Raw genomic sequence first — 22,755 nt, 5'->3', positions numbered from 1 at the left:
CTTCAGCACGCCCCAAAGTGCTTCATAGCCAATGATATACTTTGAAGTGTAATCACTGTTGTAGGACAGGGAAACAAATCAATTTGTGCATAGCAAGGTCCCATAAGCAGCAATGAGATAAATGACCAGATAATCTATTTTAATGATTTTGGTTGAGGGGTAAATGTTGGCCAGGTCACTTGAGAGTATAAATAAATGAATATACTGCAGTACAAAAAACATTTACAACACCAGGGCAGTGTAAAACAGCTAGGAGAATTTAAGATTGATATTTACATAGTCTAACTGTAGCAGTAAGAGAATAATGAGGCTTCATCCATTCATAGGCATTATTAACACATTTAGCATTTACTGAAGTGAGAATTGAGACAGGGAGCATTGTAGGTAGTAAGGAATTGGTGCGCCTACTCTGGCAGAGCTCAGCAATGAGTTAATAGCCATTTAGGCTGCAGTGGATTGTGCCTCAGGCAATACAGTACTTGTTGTAGCCACAATTGATGGGATTTTCTTGTATATGCACACATAATTTTCAGGCATTCTGAAGGAATCTAAGCAAAAAATAAAAATCCAAAGATGCTGGAAATCTGAAACAAAAACAGAAAATGGGTGGAAATGCTCAGCAAGGGTTTAATTTCCTTTGGTTAATGTGTTTATGTAAAATTATTCTGTGCGCTATTTTATGTTACTTTAAGCGGTTTAATGATTACGCTAAAATATTGCACAGTGCAATTTTATGAAAATGTTAACCGATGTGGTACCAAAGGAAATTCTAAACCTCAAGATTTAATTTCTTCCATTAGAGAGTAGTTTAGGGTAAGTATTAGCCCTTGTGCTTTGGGCACTGATTTAGAAGTATTCTAAAAGCAGACAGATTCTTCGCTCAACATGGAGTGGAGGGACACAGTTTGATGCTGAGACAAGAGGAAGACGAAAATGTGTTGTAAATATGGATTTAAATGATAGCAAAGGTTGGACAAATTAAAAACCCTTTCTAATTTCTTATGGTGTTACAATGTGGGAGCTTGCTGTGTGCAAATTGGCTGCTGCATTGCCTACATTACAACAGTGACTACAACCAATGAAGTACTTTTGGAGCGTAGTGTGCTTTGGGACATCCTGAGATCGTGAAAGGTGCTATATAAATGCTGTAATCTGACCTGCCAAATTCCATGATAGGCATAGCACTGCCAGTGGCTGTAAAGGTCATTTTAGTTCTTGCCTTTTAGGCTTGTATTCACTCCAGCAAAATGCACTGTTGGCTTGTGGGCAGGGTTCTATGGGGTGTAAAACAAGTCAACTCTCCTCACATCTAGTTCATGTGTCCTACATCAAGAATTTTCTCGCTGGTTCTCCCAATCAGCAGCATAACTTCGGCGGAAACCTTGTTTACGCATGTATCCAGGGTTTCCGCCAATCTTCTGACGGCCGATCGGGAGAATGCCCGAGGAAACCGTTAGCGTCCATTTTGCTAGCTGGGAAACAGGGGCTAGGTTATTCCTTCTTATCCAGATTCAGTTTTGTACTTCCACATCAGGTTTCCTTTCATTTCATTTTTGCCTGGCACTTAATTCCCCTTCCTTGGCAATTTTCCAGTCCTCATTAAGCTAGCTCCCTGCACAAGGCCAAAATTGCAAGGGGCCCTCTGAATAATTATACAAATTAACTGAACATAGGAAAAAATTGTGTTATCAGCTCATTGTACATCTGGTTAGCTTTGCACCAGCACCTAGACTGAACTTCACTGGAACATCTAACGTAAGTAGTTTAATCATAACAATGTAGGATGGATTTAAATTTATGTCTCACAGAATATATTAAACCACTGTGGCACCTAGCTTCATACTCCCAAATTTTCAGTAGATTGGCATCACTGTCCCAAAACCCAAACTACACAGCTTTAACATGAAAGTGCCTTTAGTTTGCTCTTTCATTGTCATTCACCATCTTAAGGAGATCAAACTGATGGAGAAAGGGTCAAGCAGTACAATGAGCTTTTCTTACTTTACACATTATTACATTCCAAAAGAAAAATCATTTACATTAAGTGCAAGGAACTGCACCTACGTGTGAAAACCATTACATTCATTAAGGATATTCCAGTTATCCATAAGTGATTGTTATTGACCTGGCCTTATAAATAAACCTGGTCTGCAAAGGAATATAGACAGGTTAAGTGACCGGGAAAGAAGGTGGTAGTTGGCATATAATGTGGGGAAATGTGAGGTTATACACTTTGGTAGGAAGAATAGAAAAGCAGGATATTTATTAAATGGTGAGAAACTATTAAATGTTGGTATTGAGAGAGATTTGGGTGTCCAAAACGCAAAGTTAACATGCAGGTACGGCAAGCAATTAGGAAAGCAAATGGTATGTTGGCCTTTATGGCAAGGGGTTTGGAGTATAAGAGTAAGGAAGTCTTGCTACAATTGTACAGGGCTTTGGTGAGACCACACCTGGGGTACTGTGTACAGTTTTGATAATCTTTGCTAAAGGATGGATATACTTGCCTTGGAGGCTGTGCCACAAAGGTTCAATAGATTGATTCCTGGGATGAGAGGATTGTCCTCTGAGGAGAGATTGAGTAAAATGGGCCTATATTCACTGGAGTTTAGAAAAATGAGAGGGGATCTCATTGAAATGTATAACATTCTTAGAGGGCTTGACAGGGTAGATGCTAAGAGGCTGTTTCTCCTGGCTCAAGAGTCTAGAATTAGGGGGCATAGTCTCAGGATAAGGGGTCGGCCATTTAGGTCTGAGATGAGGAGGAATTTCTTCACTGAGTGGTGTGAATCTTTGGAATTCTGTACCCCAGCGGGCTGTGGATGCTGAATCATTGAATATATTCAAGGCTGAGATTGATAGATTTTTGGACTTCAGGGAATCAAGGGATATGGGGATTGGGCGGGAAGGTGGAGTTGAGGTCGAAGATCAGCAGTGATCTTATTGAATGACAGAGCAGACTCGAGGGGCCCTGTGGCCTACTCCTGTTCCTATTTCTTATAAATGTGCACACAATGGAAAATTGCAATCAGTAAGACAAATAGGGTATTGGGGTGCATGATCAGCATTACTGAATGTTGGTTCAAACTCTTTATAAACCCTCTGAGATAACAAATAATGTATTCAATTTAGCTGGCTAAGTTGCGGGTCTCTCCCAATGCCGATCTGTGACCAGCTGCCAGGAGGGACATGAGATACTTTCAATGTGATTTCCTCCTCCCCCCCCCCCCCCACCTATAACAACTGACCAGAAAATTCAGAACTTTCTAAATGGGAAATTACAGCTCCAAATATAACTACCCCCACTGCGTGGTGCAGGATGTGATGCATCCCAATTACTGCAGCACTTGCCTACCTTGAAATGTCATTTTGAAGGAGCCCTACAGTGAACAGGTTTAATTTGTGAAAGTATATGAATTAAGACCTATTGTGTTTTAAAAAAATATTGCAAGTAAAACATCTGGGTGGAAAGGTCTAACCAAAACATATTGTTTTAACAGCCATTTCAGTAGTAACATTGGACAGTTTAAATCTGTACACCTTGTTAGAATATACCTCATCTAAAAGTGTGCCATTGAGGGGAAAACTAAACAGGAGTTTTGGGGATTGCTTTCAAGAAGCAAAGGCAATCTTGAATGCTTTTGACAGAGTTAAGTGATATATATAATTTTTTTAAAAAACTATCATCCTTCCAGAAAAAAATATTCAAAAGGAGCTCATAACATTTGGAAAGAAAATGCCAGTATATTGGCCAATTCAGCCTGTGTGTCCTGGTTATCTTACATACAAATAAGGATACTTGAATTCCCTAATGTGGTTTCTTCCCATTAAGTAGGAAAGTGGTGCACAGAAGGTGTGTTGGAACAAATGTACTGGAAATCTGCAATATTGCACTAGATCATGAATCTTTGCTTAGTGTTTAGGATATTTAACAGAAAATTTGAAAAAAAACAAAAACACATTTAAAATCTCTGTAAAACTTTATTTCTACACTTATGTTACCATTATGGTCTGCAATATCCCAGAACGTTTAGCTGTTAAAAGGCACAATCCTACAAAAACTGAAGATAGGTTTGTTTTCGATATTTGCATTACAATGGAGAGACACAGGTCACAGAAAACATACCCCGTAGCAGGATGTCTGGAAAACATGGCTTTTTATATTTCAAGGTCCAACCAAGGAGAAGTTGTAAGCTTTGATTTTTAAAAAAAAATTCAAAGTACAGTACCTGAGAAGCAGAAATGAAGCCCAGCAAGGCAGCATCACACAGTAGATAATAAAAATCAAAATATATATTTTTTGGTACAACGTTGAAAACAGCTACCTTTTCAGGGAATGTAACCTCAATAATAATAAGCATTTCAGAAAAGTGTCTTAGGAACAGGAATGACTGAGCTAGAATTTATGATCCAAGTAATATTTTTCTGTACCTAATCACATTTTCAATTATTTTTAGGTAGTGTTAAGCATATATGTTCTGGAAAGTGCAGGCCAAAATACTGTTAAAACTGCTAAAGTTCCTGGCAAATTCAACATTATTGCTTGTTTCCTTGGATTTTTGTTTTTAATCTTCTCCAAAGGGATTTTGAATTTCATTAATTGTAACGTGTATTACATACATGGACTACATTCATTGATTTTTGTCAGAACCCAACACTGTCACAGATAGTCTTAATAGGCCCATTTTATTCTTACATTGCATTATAATAAATGCAGATTTTTTTTACTGGACAATATGGATTTGCAAGAATACTATTTGACAGGTAATAGACAAATTTGAGCATAATTAATAACGTGCCTTTCTGAACTCACATGAATAATTTGAGTTGCACATATACAAAAAGAATGCTATCAGTTGCAGTTTTATTTTGGAATAGATTTTCACATAAGGCAGATTTCTTAAGTTTTCAGGGTGAATCAGAATTGTAATATACTATAATCAAAAAAACAAGCAAAAAAAACCAGCATTCTCTGTAAAAAGCTTCAAAATATAAGGGAATCCCAAGTTGTTTCTATAAATTAAAAAAAAACAACTACCATAGAAAAGTTTCCTTGCAGTTACAAGAAGGGTGTGATTATTTGTACATAGGCACTATTGAACACCTACTAATTTCAGTTTGAATGACTTCAGCTGTGAAAGAATTTATTGTATGTCAACAGATACGTCTTGTCTTTGTCTTGAGAAAAATACTGATTGTGCAGCCAGCCATTTTAAAGTAGTTTAGTCTGAAGAAACTAGAGATGGAACAACAAGCAAGGCCTTTTCTGTGGGATTGACCATTTGGAAGTTTTAAATTACCATTGATTTTTCCATATAATTTAATCCTATTTTTCTTAAACATTAAATAGTACCATATTACAGGGCAGATATGAAAGAAAGAGTATTTCACTTGCTCTAAAATGCTATCACAACCTTAGAGAAAGCAGCCAATTGTTTTACATGTAGTTTCACTCCATTAGAATGATCTAATTATAAGCTCCCCAAAACACAAAATTCTTTAAAAAAATATTTAAAACTAACTATAAATACCATCTCAAATGCTTTGTGATGCATATGATTTTACATTTGGATCTGCCATTGCATTCTGCTCCAAATCTGATTAACCATCGTTTTAGCACGCAGTTTCTTCCTTCAGTAAAGATATTCGCAGTTTATTCAAAACAAAGCAAGTGTGTATGTGGCACAGTAGTAGTTATTTTAACATAGGAGACACATATGTAATGCAGTCAGATTCCTGATGCAAGCATGCATTTCTACTGCACCATTTTCATTCCCTCCCATTTCATTGACAATTTAGTTAAAAATGTTAGAAATCAGTTGTGCCAGATACACACATCAAGTAAGCTGCTTTACAGTACAAGCTACACCCCTCTACAGAAGGCATCAAGATGCATTTTACATTCCCCGAACAATCAAAAGTTAATTATTGAGCCCTTTTCTTTTTGAGAACTGCATGGTTTTTTTTATATATCACACACACAATTCTACTGTTCAGATGAAAAGGTGCAACACCCATTACGAAATTATAAATTACGGCTTTTTGCTCAACACTTTCCCTGCACAATCTGCATTAGACGGAATACAGAATTTAACCTGAGGGTAATGCTTCTTTGCTGAAGGTGACACTGGTCCTACAAATATAGAATAGAAGTAGCCAAGCAAGCACTATCAAGGCAATGCAGATTCACAAAAGTGCACGTAGTTTATATTTGTTTAGGTAAAACTTGCTATAGTCCTTGAATGATTTGAAAATAGACATTTAACAGATACAAATTCTGAATTAAAGTAACCTACAAGATTCAGCAAACTTTACAGACCGATCCAACAGCAAATTACTTTTTACGTGTCAACAATCTATAAATAGAAATGACCGTATGATAGAATTCATAAAAGCCTAAAAATTTATTATGTCTTCAGATACGAGTCTGATGGCGGATGTTGCTTTCAATCAGATTGATGTCAGTTCAGAATTTATTGGCTGTTAGGAATCCTGTAGAAAATTAGTTTGTGAGACAAGTGTGTGGGGGTGGGGGGGGTGCTGGGAGAGAAAGAAGGGGAGAGCGACAAAGGCACAGTTTATGCCATCTTACTGCTGAATATTTTCTAAACTAATTTCAAATGATTCAGCAAGTTGATTAAGTGATTGTTTGAGCCAGACAGACCAGGAATGTCCCAGGTTTTATTAACATTGAGTTGGCTGATTTTGGTGTGGTGGTTGGGGCACTACAGTCTGTCTCAGTGGCTTGGGAACAGGTTCTCAATCCACTGGACAATCCAGTACTCTACTGGAAACGTGCATATTTAACAAGGCCATAACTAGGCTTGGCTGTGATGCCCCTCAAGGCCAACACTAACTAAAACTCACATGAATCATGGAAAATTGACCACGGTACTGGAGGGCACCTAGCACCTGTAGAGTACCTCCCAGCAAGGCATCAATTATATCAGGAGATGGGGAAGGAAGAATATTGGCACAGAGAGAAAAAAAAAGTTTAGTTTCAACCTTGTTTGCAATACTTTCTTGTGAAATGGCAAATTACAGAAGGGGAAGCAAATAATTGTGAATGCATGTAGTTTTTGAAAGAGTGAATCATAAATAATTTTAAATACTTATTCATTTTAATAGAATTCCATCACCTATCAAAATAAGAGTTTGTGAAGCAATAGATTCTAAAGAAAAGGAACAAATGTTTGAGATTTCTAAAAACTACTAGTTGCACATGGACAATATGCCAACATTTTATATCTGAAAAGTTATTAAAACAGTTTTGTGCAGTTTACTAATTATAATGAATATCTGAGATAATCACAAGATTGCCTCCGTGGCTTTGAGCATGATTTCAAAGCAACAGTTGAACCATGGGTCTCTTAATGTTGCATTAAATGAAAATAGATAGTACTATTGCAATATTTCAAAATATGCACATTTGTAAATTTCTTAATTTGGGTAGGAGGGGGGAGGAAAACTTGACAGGCTTAAAAATACAGTAACTCATTGACTAAGATTTCACATTGCAGGTCTCCTCTCAGATTTAAGAGGGAGGTGTCTTTACACAGAATGGCATTGGTAAATTTTCTGACCGATTGCTTCTCGTCACTCCCGGATGGTGTAGCTTTTAAGTAATGAGAATTCATCCATCATGTCATGAATTATTTGCATTATTGAATTCAAAATGTAAAACAAACACATTGGAAAATGTAACTGTTCCTGTACATTTGCCTTCAGCATTTCTCAATCACCAACTAAAAGGTCATCTTCAAACTGTTTTGATTTCAGTTAGAATATTTGATTTGTAAATTTGTGGAGGTAACTCTGTATTAATGGTCTTGACAGTATCAACTGAATGGTCCCTTTTCCCACACGGTAGCATCCATAGCCCATGAGTCCCATAAGAGTTGTTTTAAGAGCAAACTTGAATACTTTTGTAGCTAATGATGGCGGAGGCACACTAAAAAAAAGAAAGATAATTACAATAGATTGGTTATTCAGGGAAGCAGCAAAAAAACCTGAGTATTTCACAATATAAAGTAAAACTGCAAGTAGCAAACACCGTTGAAAAATTCTACTGCGTTAAAAAATAGTTCAATAAGCTGCACGTTCCACTGTTTTAGTGTCACCCTGGGCAAACACTGCAGGCAGACAATCAGAACTATTACTTATGATCCCCACACTGTCCTCGCAGTGTGCATACCTCGGAAGGAGCTCCTGAATATCAATCAGGCACAGGAATCTATGTTAATTTTCCCCTGTCTCGCAGGAGGGTTAGGTTAATAGAACTGCTGTACCAGGTGACATTGGCTAACTTAGTGCCACACCAAACTTAACATTTCCTGGTCTCTCTACCTTTTACTTAACTATAGCATACATATTACTGAACTATGGCATACACCCCAAAACTGAAAGTATTTCATCTCCACCACAATACCTTGATAATATGTGCATATTGTATTAATCAGAGTATTTATAGGTGAATGTACCTTTATTAAATTTACATAATTTCAGATGGAATGACATACTTTGCTTCATACCAATCAATCCTCAGATTAACCTTAACAAATGTATATTTTAATAAGTGACTGTCACAGAGCTCATCTAAATTTATATCTGTGAGACTCACTGGCACTGTAATTTTTTTTTAAATGAACAGTAAAAGAAGTAATCAGGAAGGGTGTCCCCATCACCAGTAGTTAATGATAAGGCCACATACTGGTATTGATGAAGTATAGGGTATTATTGCAATTCTATTATAAAGAATGCCAACGTGTCAGGGAGTTAGTGATTTAAACTAGTGCCACAACAAGCAGGTGAAATAAGGTTGCTGTAGATATGTGCTGCTCAGAACTTCCAATATTAATCTTCTTTTAAGAGTTTTCTAGATAAGAAACAAAACCAATCTCACCATTTCAATCATGCTTCTGGATTGCTGCTCCTGCTGAGCCTCCCAATGCTGCCTCAAAAAATATTTTAAAAAGGTGGGCCTCAGGCCTCGTCCCTTCTCCTGCTGGTCATTCCAGCGTTACCCTTGGCACACCAGCTCTTAGTCCAACTCCCACCTATGCTTAAAATATTGCCTGCCAATGCCACCTGGAGCCACCCCACCAGTTCTTTCTGCCCTGAGGGAAATCGAGGGTGCTGGCCCAACTCCCACACCAGCTCAAAATTTTGGCAGCTTGCCAATAACACTCAGTTTTCTAGGAGGTTCACTCCTGCTTCAGTCTCCCTCACCCAAAGATGGCTTGCTGCATTTCAGCCTCCATGGGACTTTCCATAGGCAACGCCACGGGCAATTTATTAATTAGCAGAAAATTATGGAAGACATGTATTTTTAAAATTCTTTTCCAAGTTCGCTGCCCCCCAGTTTTCTCGTGACCACTTTACTGTCCAATTCTAAGATGTGGTTTCCAAGTAAAATGTACATCACAAACAGAATGAAAATGATAACTGACCAGATACAAGATGCTTTGCCTATTGGTAACTCTTCTGAACTAAATTTAATATTGTCAGGTCTTACAGCTAAGGATAAGATGAGTAGTTTTAGTTCTAAGAAAAGGCAATCTCATCTAGTCACCTGTTAGATTTTGAATTGACAAGGGAATCTATACATGAACACTGATCATTGCATATTGTATGTGAATCTCTACTAACGCACCAATTTCAGTGCCACTTAATACTGCAGTAGCTTCAAGGCAAAATTGTTCCAAGTGAAAAATTATAGTAAGATTTACCTCATTAATTCTTGAATATTTAATAGATTATTCCAGTTCTTCTCAATTCCAGGTACATGACCCATTCCAACTACTCCTACCACAACAGATGGCATCTGCTGACTGGGCTCAGCTGTGGAATGAACAGAAAATAATTTATCAGATCCCAAGATGAGAACTTGCAGTGTACCCAATAATCAAACCTTTAATGAATACTCTGGAAAATACTATTAACTTGGCAAACTGCACCCAATTACCTGATTGACACAAGACCATATACAGCAGGACAATTAAAAATATTGACTATAACATCCAGAATATAAAGATATCTAGCAACTGTTTAGGCTACACAATAAAAATTAATTGTAATGCATGCACCCATAACTCAGTTCCAACAGTAAGATTTGAGGTGTTTCACTGCAGTCACATTACATCATGTTAGCATCCATACCTATCCTTAGCAAAATTGCACAAAAACTTGTTGATAACTAGATTTACCACAACATGCATCAACTCACCCACTTCAAACAAGTCTACTTTCACAACAGGATGCCTACGGAGTCAGCAGTGTTCCTCTCAGAAGATAAGATACCAACGGACTTGTGCCAAAAACATTTTGTCTAATGCTAAGTATCTGCATTATTCAAACAAGCTCCAGTACATGTGGTTTAGCGTGCATGTTCAATTTTCACCTCTCTTCGATGTTGGTTCCAAACCAACTTTAATCTCTATTACATCACAAGCATTTGCAAAGCCCTGAAATTCCTGGATTGTGGGATGTGTGTCACGATATGTGGCTTTGTAGGACCAGGAATTTCTGTTGGGGCTGATTTATGTAAGGGTTCTGCTGGAGAAATGACCCAGCAGAAATTTATTTTAGTTTCAGGGCAGACCGAAGAAGCATCTGCCCTCACAGTGGCAGCTACATGCAAACGACAGAGTTAGGACGGGATGGCTTTACCGGTCCTCAATTCTGGGACTTTCGCTGCCTTATCAGTCATTGACCATATGCACCGTTATTCAAAAGGCGCAGTTTGCCAGGACCCATTTGTTAAGGTGGAACTACTTCATTCAAGGGACACTGCTCACTGCAATTGTTTGTGGAGAATTTTGGCCATAACTTGGGACTCATTGCAGGTGTTACTACATTTTTTTCACTCTTCTACTCAAAGCCTTCCCCGACATTCTACATTACACCAGGAAAGCGTCCATTTCAAGAGAATTACTGAGATAAGATCTATGGGTTGCACAATCGGTTTCCCATTGGCAATCCCACTTTACATGATCTATATGCTGGTGAAGAGGAGCAGAAGGCTATAAAAGAAGCCAGATTAATTTGGCAGCACCAGGGGAGAGTCAGACCATCCCAGCAGCATTTATAGACCCTGGCGCACTTTGTGACCTTTCCCAGGAGCTCTGTCTCAGGGGGCTGAATGATTGAGGGTTGCCCGTCACCTCTTATTTACCTGAAGGCAGTGACTTATCCTGCAGTGTGATTTTATGGACAATAGCAACCAGTCAGTATCTCATCCAAGTGGCCATTCTTCCTGTATGAGCTTCAATTCTGAATACTGGCAGTTTACTCAACTGTTCTAAGTGCAAAAATCACTGCCAAGTCCTATCCTTCCACATGGGCTCAATGTGCCAAATGGCCTCCTTCTGTGCTGTAACCATTTTATATGCACTTCTAGTAGGAGACACTGAAGAGCAATCAATAGAAGAGACCCTGGATGAGTTTCCCATTTCTAAGCCAGGGATTCCAAGGCAAAGTGTAGCATCCTCACTGCTGCCCTGGCTGAAATCAGCTAACCCATCACAGGTTAGGGATCAAGCCTGGAAACTTCTTGGTATGCACTGGTTACCTGCACACCCCTAATGCATTGAGTCAGCCATCAGGAGAGACTTGTATATTTGACACTAAACAAAATACCAACAAGACTCACTCCAAGTACAGGTAACAAATTTTATCTAGGCCAGTATATATGCTTACGTCCTAAAGCCAGAGGTAGTTCTAATGGCTTTGCTGCTTGCTTCAGCATGTAGGCTAGATAAACATCTCGTTCGGCAACAATGGTACGGTGAAGGTCAGGAAACTCTCCAATCATTTCAGACATCATCTGCTCCAGAAGATCTTTTTGTTTGCACTTTTCTACGTCATCTTTACTGAAACAGATAGATTAGTTAAAATTTATGGACAAACATTTTACTACCAATTTTATTCTGTTTGTCTTGCTTCTTTGAAAAAAAATTCTATCCTTCCACTTCCAAGTATGTAATGCACAATACACATAGGATAATAGTCTGTAGTGTTACAAAGCAGTCATAAACCTGAGGTATTGAGATGGAAGTAGGAGACAGAGAGTAGAGAATGTACTTTGATGGGCAGGATATGACAAGTGGTGCTCCCCAGGGATCTGTACTGGGGCCTCAGCTTTCCACTATATTTATATCAATGACTTGGATGGAAGAATAGGGGTTGCATATCCAAGATTGTAGAACGCATTAAGTTAGGAGGCATAGTAAGTTGTGTAGATGGAGCAGGAAGTTACAACGGGACACAGACAGATTCAGTGAGTGGGAAACATTGTGGCAAATGGAGTGCAATGTAGGGAAGTGTGAGGTTATCTACTTTGGATCCAAGAAAGAAAAATCTGACTATTTTCTAAATGGAGAGAGACTAGGAACTGTGGAAGACCAAAGGCATTTGGGTGTCCATGTACACAAAGCACTAAAAGCTAGAGCATGGGTACAAAAAGCAATCAAAAGGCTAATGGTATGTTGGCTTTTATTTCAAAGGGGCTGGGATACAAAAGCAGGAAGTTGTGCTTCAACTGTAGAGCCTTGGTCAAACCCCATTTGGAGTACTACATTCAGTTTTGGGCACTGCACTTCGGGAGGGATATATTGGCCTTGGAGGAGATAGCGGTACAGTAAAGATTCACCAGAATTATACCAGGGCTTAAAGGTTTAAGTTACAATGACAGGTTGCATAAACTTGGCTTATATTCCCTTCAGTTTAGAAGATTGAGGAATGATTGAATTGAGGTGTTTAAAGTGATTCAATGCGGTAGATAGAGAAGCTGTTTCCTCTGGTGGGAGAATCCAGAACATGGGCGCACAATCTTAAAATGAGAGCTACGCCACTCGTAAATGAAGGCCGGAAGCACTTTTCCACATAAAGGGTAGTGGAAATCTAGAATTCTCTCCCCCAAAAGGCTGTGGGAGGCTGGGTCAATTGAAATTTTCAAGACTGAGTTAGCTAAGGGTTTCAAGAGTTATGGGTCAAATGTGGGAAAATGGAGTTGAGGTACAGATCAGCCATGATCTAACAGAATGGCAGAACAAGCTCGAGAGGCTGAATGGCCTACTTTATTCCTTGATCGCATAATAAACCGCGAGAGGAAAGCTTAAATGTTTTATTATGATGATGATCTCAATCCTGACATTACTGCTTTAGAATACTCAAAATTATTCTGTACAATACAGATGCAATGACATTCTACTCTATTGCTATATTTTTGCTTGCAGACAGCAAGAGTTGATGCCCTCTCATGATCCAACAAGCAGTGATATCAGGACTTTTTACTGATTTGACACAAGGAAAATAAATGTTTCTACAATCAGGACTATTTAAAATAAAATATTTTTAGATTAATCACAAAATATAAAGATTAACTTGACCATTTCTATGAAAGACCTCTTGACATCTACAGAATATTGCAGGTTTACCAGTAAAATATATTTTTTAGATAATTAATATAGTTATAATATGGTTATGTCTTTTACTTAAGCAGAACAGCATAATACAATGTTATAATTTAAATTGTTTAGTTAGAAATAGTATGATTGAAATCTACAACTCCCTAGAATTATAGGGCAGCATTTTAGCACCCGCTATCGGGTGCGTTCCTGGCAGGGGGGCCCCGAAAATCGGGAAATCCTAGAGCAGGACCAGAGCCCGCCTCGAACCCGCGCACTTCCGGGTTCCACGCTGACGCGCCGGCGGCGTGTGCGCGCAGCCCCCGTTGGTGGGAATCCTGCAGGCAATTAAAGCCAGCGGGATGCCACTTGAAAGTATTTATTTGGCTTGTTCAGGTCATTAACTGACCTGATTAAGGGATTATGTGAGGAGGGGTGGGATTTTAGAGCAAACTGGGACTGTTTCCCACACTGGGGGAAACGCTCCCAGTTCAAATGGACCTGTTGCAGCCGTCAGCCTGTGGCAGCTGCAAAGGTCCATTTGACAGGGGTGGGGGGGGAACCCTCACTCATTGCAGGAGGCCACTCTGTCACTTGGGACAAAGTTTGGCCTCCACCCACCCTCCTCCTGACAATCAAAGTCACCAACTTGCACACTTACCCCGGGGTCCAGAGACATGTACCTACCTTGAGGACCCCCTCAGATGTACATCTTCCGGATGGGGGCCACCGTAGCTGCAGTCATGACCTCCTCGGAGGGCGAACAGCATCACCAGCTTCAGCAGCCTCGCCATCCACCTCTGACACGTGGAGCTCCACAACAGAGTGCTGTGACACATCCACCTGTACAGCAGGAGGGAGGGCTACCGCAGAGAGAGATGCGTCGCAGAGGGCACTACCCTCGCCACAGGGTCCACAGACCGAGGCTCAGCTTCCTGGACCTCTCTGAGCAGCAGTGCACACGGAGGTTCAGAGTCACTCGACATGTAGTCGTGGACATCTGCAGCCTCCTTCATGCCAAGCTGCTCCTGGCTGGCCCGAGCACCATCTTACCTGTCGCTGTCAAAGTCATCACTGCCCTCAACAACCTCTCCTCCGCATCCTTCCAGGGTGCAACCGGGGACATCACCGATGTCTCTCAGCCGTCTGCACAAAAGAGCCCTGCAAATACACCTACACCCACTCTGCAGTGACACAATGGGTGGCATTAGTTGTGGGTCTTCATAGTGATCCTCAGGAAAGGGCATTATTGCACAGACCAGACAAGATTCGTGAAGACATGGCAGTAGTGATGCCAATATAATATGTGATGTGAGTTGGTCAGAAATTCAATATAAGTAACAACCATGACAAACCCTCAAACACCCTTGTGCATCCCCTTCATGCTCACGACACGTTTGCCTTACGCTTCCTACTGCACATATGTGATGCACAGGCTGTAGCACAGGTAGTGGCAGGTTGAGTGAGGCTGGCCGTGAAAGAGATGCACGAGAGGGTGAGTATGAGATAGAGCCATGAGATTGTATGAGGATTGGGTTGAGTGGTAGTGGCGGGATGAGTACTGGCGAGGTGAGTAGGTGCAGGTAAGATGAGGATGAGGTCTGAGTGGGTATGAGGGGTGATGTGACAGAGTAGTGTTGGCAGTGCAGAAGGAGATGTGGGGTGGGGGCGGTGATGTGGCAGACGGAGTGTAGGGGAAAGAGTAAGTGTACTCACTTTGGCTGACCTACTGAGGTCATTGGAGCGCCTCCTGCACTGTATGCAGGTGGGCGATATGTTGGTGGTGCAGGTGACCTCCTCTGCCACCTCGAGCCAGGCCTTCCTGGTGGCAGAGGCAGGCCACTTCCTCCCGCCGCCGGGAGGGGGGGGGGGGGGGAAGATCTCTGACCTCCCCCTCCTCCTCACCCCATGTATTGATACCTGGAGTGAGGCATCATTAAACTGGGAGCAGCCTTCCCCCTGGGCTGCTCCATGCTGTGATTTTTTTCTGTTTGTTGCAGCATCTGTCAGTGGAGAACTGCCCCTTTAAATAGAGCTCCTCCAGCTGACAGATCTTACTGCGCATGCGCAGTCCGCCCGACGTGCAGATCAGCAGTGGGGGACCCTGAGGAGCAGGTAAGTGGATCTAATTATGCTACGATCGCGCGGGGAGCTGACTGATTTCGCCGGGTGCGTTACCCACGCGCCCGATAGCCCCCTCGCCGAGAACCCGCAGCCCTGGTAACATCGGGCCCATAGAGTTTTTATTCATACCTGATAGGATCAGACAGGAAACAGAGACCCCAGGCTAACTTGATCTTTTGCCAGAGGGAAAGTGCAGCAATGGCCCTTTTAAAAGTGATGGGGATGGGCCTATCCCCAAGGTGAAACTTACAAAAAGGCACTTTTCCAGCCTGAAACACAGAAGTTTGAACAGGTTTTTGAAATGCATATTTCATAAAAGTTTAGAGTTTCAAAACACCATTCCATATCTATAAACCTTTATCCAAACATATCCCATATGCCATGCAACATTTTTGGCAAACTGGTTATAAAGTTATTACGATTCAAATAAATCAAGAATTTTAAAAAAAAAGTCAAATTTAAAGTAGCTATCTAGAATACTCTCTACACATGCAAGTAGAATTTGAACAATAACCCTCAAAATGCTCATTCATCTAATTACATTTGCACAAGTGACAGGATCACAAAAGTTCTCCAATGTGGGTGACCAATACAGAGATGTATGTTCAAGAGAAACCCCTTTTCTTTATTTTCTTGCAAGTCTTGGCTCAGTGGTAACACTCTCACCTCCAAATCAGAGGTGGGTTCAAGCTTCACTCCAGGACTTGAGCACATAACATAACATAGACTGACATTGTAGTGCAGTATTGAAGGAGTTATCTTTCAGATGAGGTTAAGGTGGAAGTAGGGGTACGGCAGCGTAGTGGTTATGTTACTGGACTAGTAATCCAGAGGCCTGGACTAGTAATCCAGAGAATGTGAGTTCAAATCCCATCATGACCGTTTGAGAATTTGAATTCAGTTCAAAAATGGAAATAAAAAGCTGGTATCAGTGGAGGTGGCCATGAAGCTGTCGGTTTGTCGTAAAAACCCAACTTGGTCACTAATGCCCTTTAAGGAACAAATCCTGCTGTTCTTACCCAGGTTGCCCTATATGTGACTCCAGTCCCACAACAATAGGTTGATTCTTAGCTGTCCTCTGAAGTGGCCTAGCAAGTCACATTGCAGCAGTTCAAGAAGGCGGCCCATCACCAACTTCTCAGGGCAGTTAGGGAAGGGCAATAAATGCCGACCCTGCCAGCGACACCCATATTCAGAGAATGAATTTTTTTTTAAAAATCCCATGGTACTATTCAAAGAATGGCATGGAATTCTCCCGATATCTTGGCCAACATTCATACCTCAACAAACACCATTAAAACACAACATTAAGATGTTGCTTACAGAGTATCTATGTATCATTATAGCCAATGGACATACTCTGTTCTTTATAAATAAAACTCGAATTTACAGTCACTGTACTCATAAATGTTGCTAAAATATATTTAGCCTCAGGAAAAAAAGTGTCAGTTTATTGTATTTCACTGACATTGGGTAGTCAGGATAGACATTAGAGACTTCTCCATTCTGAGGCGCACAATACCTGACAAGTTGAATGCCTACCTCCTTGAAGGCCTCCCTGAATTCCCCTCCTGGGGCCATGCCCAGCTGTTCAGTGATGTGAGCAGAGACCTTCAACAGGAGCATCTGCATCAATCCAGACATTACTCCATTCTATTAAAACAAGGAGAGATATTAGTTTTCAAAAAATTTGTTAAGCGGTCAAAAGAAGCATTTGGGATGCTAGCTACTACATTTAGTAGCTAAAAGAGTGTTATTCAGCAAAAGATAGCAAAGAAGAAAGAACTTGCATATATATAGCACTTTTCATCACCTCAAGTCGTCCCAAAGCACTTTATAACTACAACAACAACGTGCATTTATACAACACCTTTAACATAGTAAAACGTCCCAAGGCGCTTCACAGGCGCGATCAAACAAAATTTGACACCAAGCCACATAAGGAGATATTAGGACAGGTGACCAAAAGCTTGGTCACAAAGAGGTAAGTTTTAAGGAGGAGAGAGAGGTGGAGAGGTTTAGGGAGGGAATTCCAGAGCTTAGGACCTAGGCAGCTGAAGGCACGGCTGCCAATGGTGGAGCAATTAAAATCGGGGATGTGCAAGAGGCCAGAATTGGAGGAGGGCAGAGGTTTCAGTTGGTTTTAGGCTGCAGTTGGTTACAGAGATGGGGAGGGGCGAGGCCATGTTGGGATTTGAAAACAAGGATGAGAATTTTAAAATCGAAGCATTCCCGGACTGGGAGCCGATGTAGGACAGCGAGCACAGGGGTGATGGGTAATGTGACTTAGTGCGAGTTACGATACAGGCAGCAGAGTTTTGGACGAGCTCAAGTTTATGGAGGGTGGAAAATGGGAGGCTGGCCAAGTCAGCATTGGAAAAATCAAGTCTAGAGGTAACAAAGGCATGGATGAGGGTTTCATCAGCAGATGAGCTGAGGCAGAGGCGGAGGCAGGCGGTCTTGGTGATGGAGCAGATATGTGATTGGAAGCTCATCAGGGTCAAATAGGATGCCAAGGTTGCGAACTGTCTGGTTCAGCCTCAGACAGTGGCCAGGGAGAGGGATCGAGTCAGTGGCTAGGGAAGAGTTTGTGGCAGGGACCGAAGACAATGGCTTCAGTCTTCCCGATATTTAGTTGGAGAAAGTTTTTGTTCATTCATTATTGGACGTCAGACAAGCAATGTGACAAATCAGAGACAGTGCTGGGGTTGAAGGAGGTGGTGGTGAGGTAGAGCTGGGTGTCATCAGCGTACACGTGGAACCTGACGTCGTGTTTTCGGATGATGACACCAAGGGGCAGCATGAGAAATAAGAGGGGGCCAAGGATAGATCCTTGGGGAACTTCAGAGGTTACAGTCCAGGAACAGGAAAAGAAGCCATTCCAGGTGATTCTCTGGCTACGACTGGATAGATAAGAATGGAACCAGGCGAGCACAGTCCCACCCAGCTGGACAACGGAGGAGAGGCTGATTGGAGGGATTCAAACATGGAGTTGCAGGAAAGATGGGCATGGATTTGGGAGGCGGCAACATGTTCAAGGACTCCAGAGGAAAGGGAAGTTGGAGATGGGGAGGTAGTTTGCAAGGACAGAGGGGTCAAGGGTGGGATTTTTGAGGAGGGGGTTGATGACAGCAGATTTGAAGGGGAAGGGGACAGTACCTGAGGAGAGGGAACTGTTAACAATATCAGCTAACATGGGGGCCAGGAAGGGAAGTTGGGTGGTCAGCAGTTTGGTGGGAATAGGGTTGAGGGAGCAGGAGGTGAGGTCTCATGATCAAGATGAGCTCAGAGCATGGGGGAAGATAGGAGAGAAACTAGAGAAAGATGTGAGTTCAGGGCTAGGGTAGGGTGGGGTGGGGTGGGGTGGGGGGAAACAATAGGCTTTACAGCCAATGAAGTACTTTTGATGTGTAGTCACTGTTGTAAGGTTCCCTCAAACAGCAATGTGACCAGATAATCTATTAGGTGTTGCTTGAGGGATAAATATTGACCAGGACACCGAGAACTCCCCTGCTCTTGTTTGAAATAGTGCCCTGGGATCTTTTATGTCCATCAGAGAGTTTAGATGGTTGCTTTGGTTTAACGGCTCATCCAGAAGATCAGAGGCAATACAAAGAACCCTGCTTGATTTATTGATCACTGTACAGACTGTTTAAAATGCCAACTTTTACAGATAACTGCCCTCGCATGAACAACCTGCATATTTTTAAACATTCTGCAAATATGTTTATTTAAAAGGTTATACTGTTTATTCTTTCCAAAAAACAGATTCTCTTCTGAAAGGCTTACTGGGAAATTCCTTTATCAAATTCTTCTTAGCTATTGGAAAAAAAATTCCAACAGCTTCCTGAGATGGTAAATTTGTGGGCCTGAAAGTACCTTAGTGAGTCTCAAAAGGACTTTCATTTTATTGTCTGTCCATTTTACCATTTCTTTCATTTTTCTATTCAAAAAAGTTAATTCTTGAAAGAGCATTCTGAAAATAACTGTAATAAAGCAGACTTGAAGTCAATCTTAATTTCTCTGTGCATTTGCAAAATCAAATTGCACTTTTGATATAGGTAGATAAGCTTCTATCAAGTTCCTCTTTGAGAGTAATCAAGGGATAAGGCAAGCAAAGCCATTTAACAAGTTTGGTGAAAATAAGAGTACAAAATAACCTGTTAGAAATCTATCAGAATCTTGGGTTCAGATGACTTTACAAGGAATTTTCACTCATCACCTGGTCCAAAGTCTAGGTTAAAGTCTTCCCCTCCATCCATTCAAGGTCATTATTGAAAAGGAAAAAGTGCAGTATTACCAGTTTTACTGAAGAGAGAGAAAAATGAAAAAATGAGAAAAGGAGAAAGAGAAAAAAAAGTAAGCAGAGGAAAATACAAAACAGGAGAGAGAGACACAGACAGGGAGAGAGGAAGAAAGAGAGAGAGAGAGAAAACAAACAAGCATGCATGAATATAGTTGTCTTTCATGTTGTCAGGATGTCCTAAAGTACTTTGCAGCCAATGAATTACTTTTGAAGTACAGTCAATATTGTTTTGTAGGCAAACATGGCAGTCTACAAACAACAATGAAATGAATAATCAGTTAATCTGATTTTGATGGTGTTGGTCGAGGGAAAAATTATGGTCAGGACACAGAGTGAAATACCCTGCTTTTATTTGAATAGCGCAATGGAGAAGGCCGACAGGGCCTAGGCTTGTTTCATTCGAGGGTCGACACCTCTGACAATGAAATACACCCTCAGTGCTGCACTGAAGTGTTAGCCTAGATTATGTACTAATATCCTGGAGTGAGCCTTAGACCCACAACCTTCTGACTCAGAGCTTAGAGTGCCACTACTGAGCCAAGTTTGACACCGGGGATGGATAGGACTGGATAAGTTATCACATTACATTTCTGGTGTATGCATATGGTACTTAGCTACTGAGGTGACAATTCAGAATGCATTGTGGCTTACTATAGGCCCATTAAAGCCCCATCAAGTTGGATAATAAAATGCAATTTTTAAATTAAAACCTATTCAAATAACATTAATATTCTAGGTCCATTTACAGATGGTTGATATACTGCTTGTTTTCAGCACATTCATTTTTAAGAGGAATCCAACGGCTGAGTTATTGTAGTGAAATTCCAATAATGAGACTGTTATTGAGGTGAGGCTCTTTTTTTAAAAAAGGCATGCAAATAGAACTTAAAATTGCTTCTCAGCATTAAGATCTAATAAACATTACTGCAGCAATTTTTACAGACAGGATTGTGGATTTAAATATAATGTAATCACCCATAAACACAATAAAATGCATCTGGAATTTAGGACTCAAGAACATATTTGACTCATGGGAATGAACTGGTTTTCATTGGAGTAAAGAGGATTGAGAGATAAGATCCAGATCTTTAAAATGTCAAGAACAATGGATAATGTGGTTTTTAACTTGGATGCAGAGCACACAACTAGAGAACATCTAAGCGAGCCTCGAGGTTAAAAGGAACTACTCGCCCTCAAACAATGGAAGTGATTCTGAGCAAACGCAGTTCACGCTGTGCTGTCAATACATTCTAAAAAAGCTGGATAAATATCTGGTTAGGAATGAGACACACAGTTATTAGGATAAGGAGAAACAAAGATGATTAAATGCTCCAAGAACCATCACATGGACTGCCAGGTGCATAGAAATGTCAATCCAAGGAAGACACTGGTCAAGGATGAATTTTGTAAGTCATAGGTTTTAATAGACATTCTGTTTTTGGAGTTGGCAAATGAAATTCAACGTGAGCAAGTGCAAAGTGAGGAGACCAGGAATAAAGGATAAACATTGGTACTATAAAACTAAATAGTGTTAGTCCACAGGATACAGCACAGGAAAGGATCTGGGGATTTTGATATCCAGATCATTGAAACCATCTGCACAGCATACAGCAGCAGTAAATAAGACAAATTGGATCGGGGTTTAATAGCCAAATCACAGGATGAAATACGAAGCCCATAAAAGGCCCCATCTGCAGTAATGTTGCAGTTCTGGTCGCAATATTACAACGTAGGACATCCTGACACCGGAAAAAGTGCAGCAAAGGATTATCCGTCTGATACCTGGTATCAAACACTCGATCCATTGGAAGCTGAGTTTGTTTACACTGGAGAAGATTGACTGAGATATTCAATATCCTTAAGGGTATAAACATAACCTGACCCTGAAAACAACAAGGGAGCATGAGATGAAGAGGAGGGAAGATGAATGGATAGATCAGATAAAACAATTTAACAGTCGAAATGAGGCTGATAACATTAGTAATATTAAGAGGTAACTGGTTAGGCATTTGGCAAGATAACAAATGGAGGGATATAAGCAGCAAATGGTGTATTCTGTTTTTGAACTCAGGGGCTGGTCTCAATGAACCAAAATGGTCTTTTCCAGTCATGTACATTCCTATGTTCCTTTGGAGTTTTGCATGATTCACCTTTGAGAAAAGCTGTGAAAAATTTTGCAGTACATTATCATGGATGAGTGAATATGTGGGAGAGTCATGATAAAGGAGACTACATAGTCTATAGAAGGAATGAGCTTTAAATCTCCCATATTTTCTCATATGTACTTAATTTTTTTGTACATTTGCTTTTTTTTCATTTTACATGATTCCTTAGTTTACAAGATATTTTCTCACCTCTTCAAATCAGCATGCAATGCTTAAATTAATTTTAAAGCATACACACACTCAAAACTAGAATTGCTATGAAACCTACCTTTTATTGATATTGAACATGAAAAAGTCAGACTAAATAGAGTACCTGTTTTATAGCTTGGTGCAACTTGTCCAGATTGATTTCTCTGGCTTCCTTTAGTAATGTCTTCTCATCCATCTTGAGCATGGAGACTCTGTACTGACACAATTCTACAACCACTACATCTGGCTGTACTTCTTGAATAGTCTGGAACAAAAAACAAAATAATAAACGCGCCACGCTTACAGAAAACGTGCTTGCAATAGGAAGAAATTACCATCTTGGATTTCATTTTCTTAAAGGTGGACTAATCAGATTCCATGAGCTGCTCTTTATGAAATGCGTTGGCATAGATTGGCTGCTGAATTTGCCTACATTAACAGTCATGGCATTTCAAGAAAAATAATTGTGTAAAGTGCTCAGCTGTTTTGATGTGAAAGGCACTATAAAAATTCAAGTATCTATCTAGAATAAGAACTTCACATAAGTGTGCAATTCCTTTCAACT

At 40.5% G+C, this 22,755-nt stretch overlaps 1 protein-coding gene across 3 annotated transcripts in view; it reads right to left on the bottom strand.

Annotated features, from left to right (window-relative positions):
• Positions 1-3,961: 3,961 nt before the first annotated feature.
• The window catches only part of trabd (TraB domain containing), a 30,342-nt gene continuing 11,548 nt past the window's right edge, over positions 3,962-22,755 (bottom strand). For all 3 annotated transcript variants that reach the window (XM_068004924.1, XM_068004926.1, XM_068004925.1), the window contains 6 exons: positions 22,315-22,455; positions 17,073-17,183; positions 15,660-15,799; positions 11,698-11,870; positions 9,729-9,840; positions 3,962-7,951 (listed from right to left, as the gene is read on the bottom strand). In XM_068004924.1, coding sequence (XP_067861025.1) covers positions 7,780-7,951; positions 9,729-9,840; positions 11,698-11,870; positions 15,660-15,799; positions 17,073-17,183; positions 22,315-22,455 — 849 coding nt within the window. In that variant the 3' untranslated portion in view covers positions 3,962-7,779. The remainder of the gene's footprint in view (positions 7,952-9,728; positions 9,841-11,697; positions 11,871-15,659; positions 15,800-17,072; positions 17,184-22,314; positions 22,456-22,755) is intronic.

Source organism: Heptranchias perlo, chromosome 24, assembly GCF_035084215.1.
Source record: "Heptranchias perlo isolate sHepPer1 chromosome 24, sHepPer1.hap1, whole genome shotgun sequence".
Taxonomy (NCBI): Eukaryota; Metazoa; Chordata; class Chondrichthyes; order Hexanchiformes; family Hexanchidae; genus Heptranchias; species Heptranchias perlo.
The sequence above is the reverse complement of the archived record's forward strand: the minus strand, read 5'-3'. Positions and strand labels throughout refer to the sequence as shown.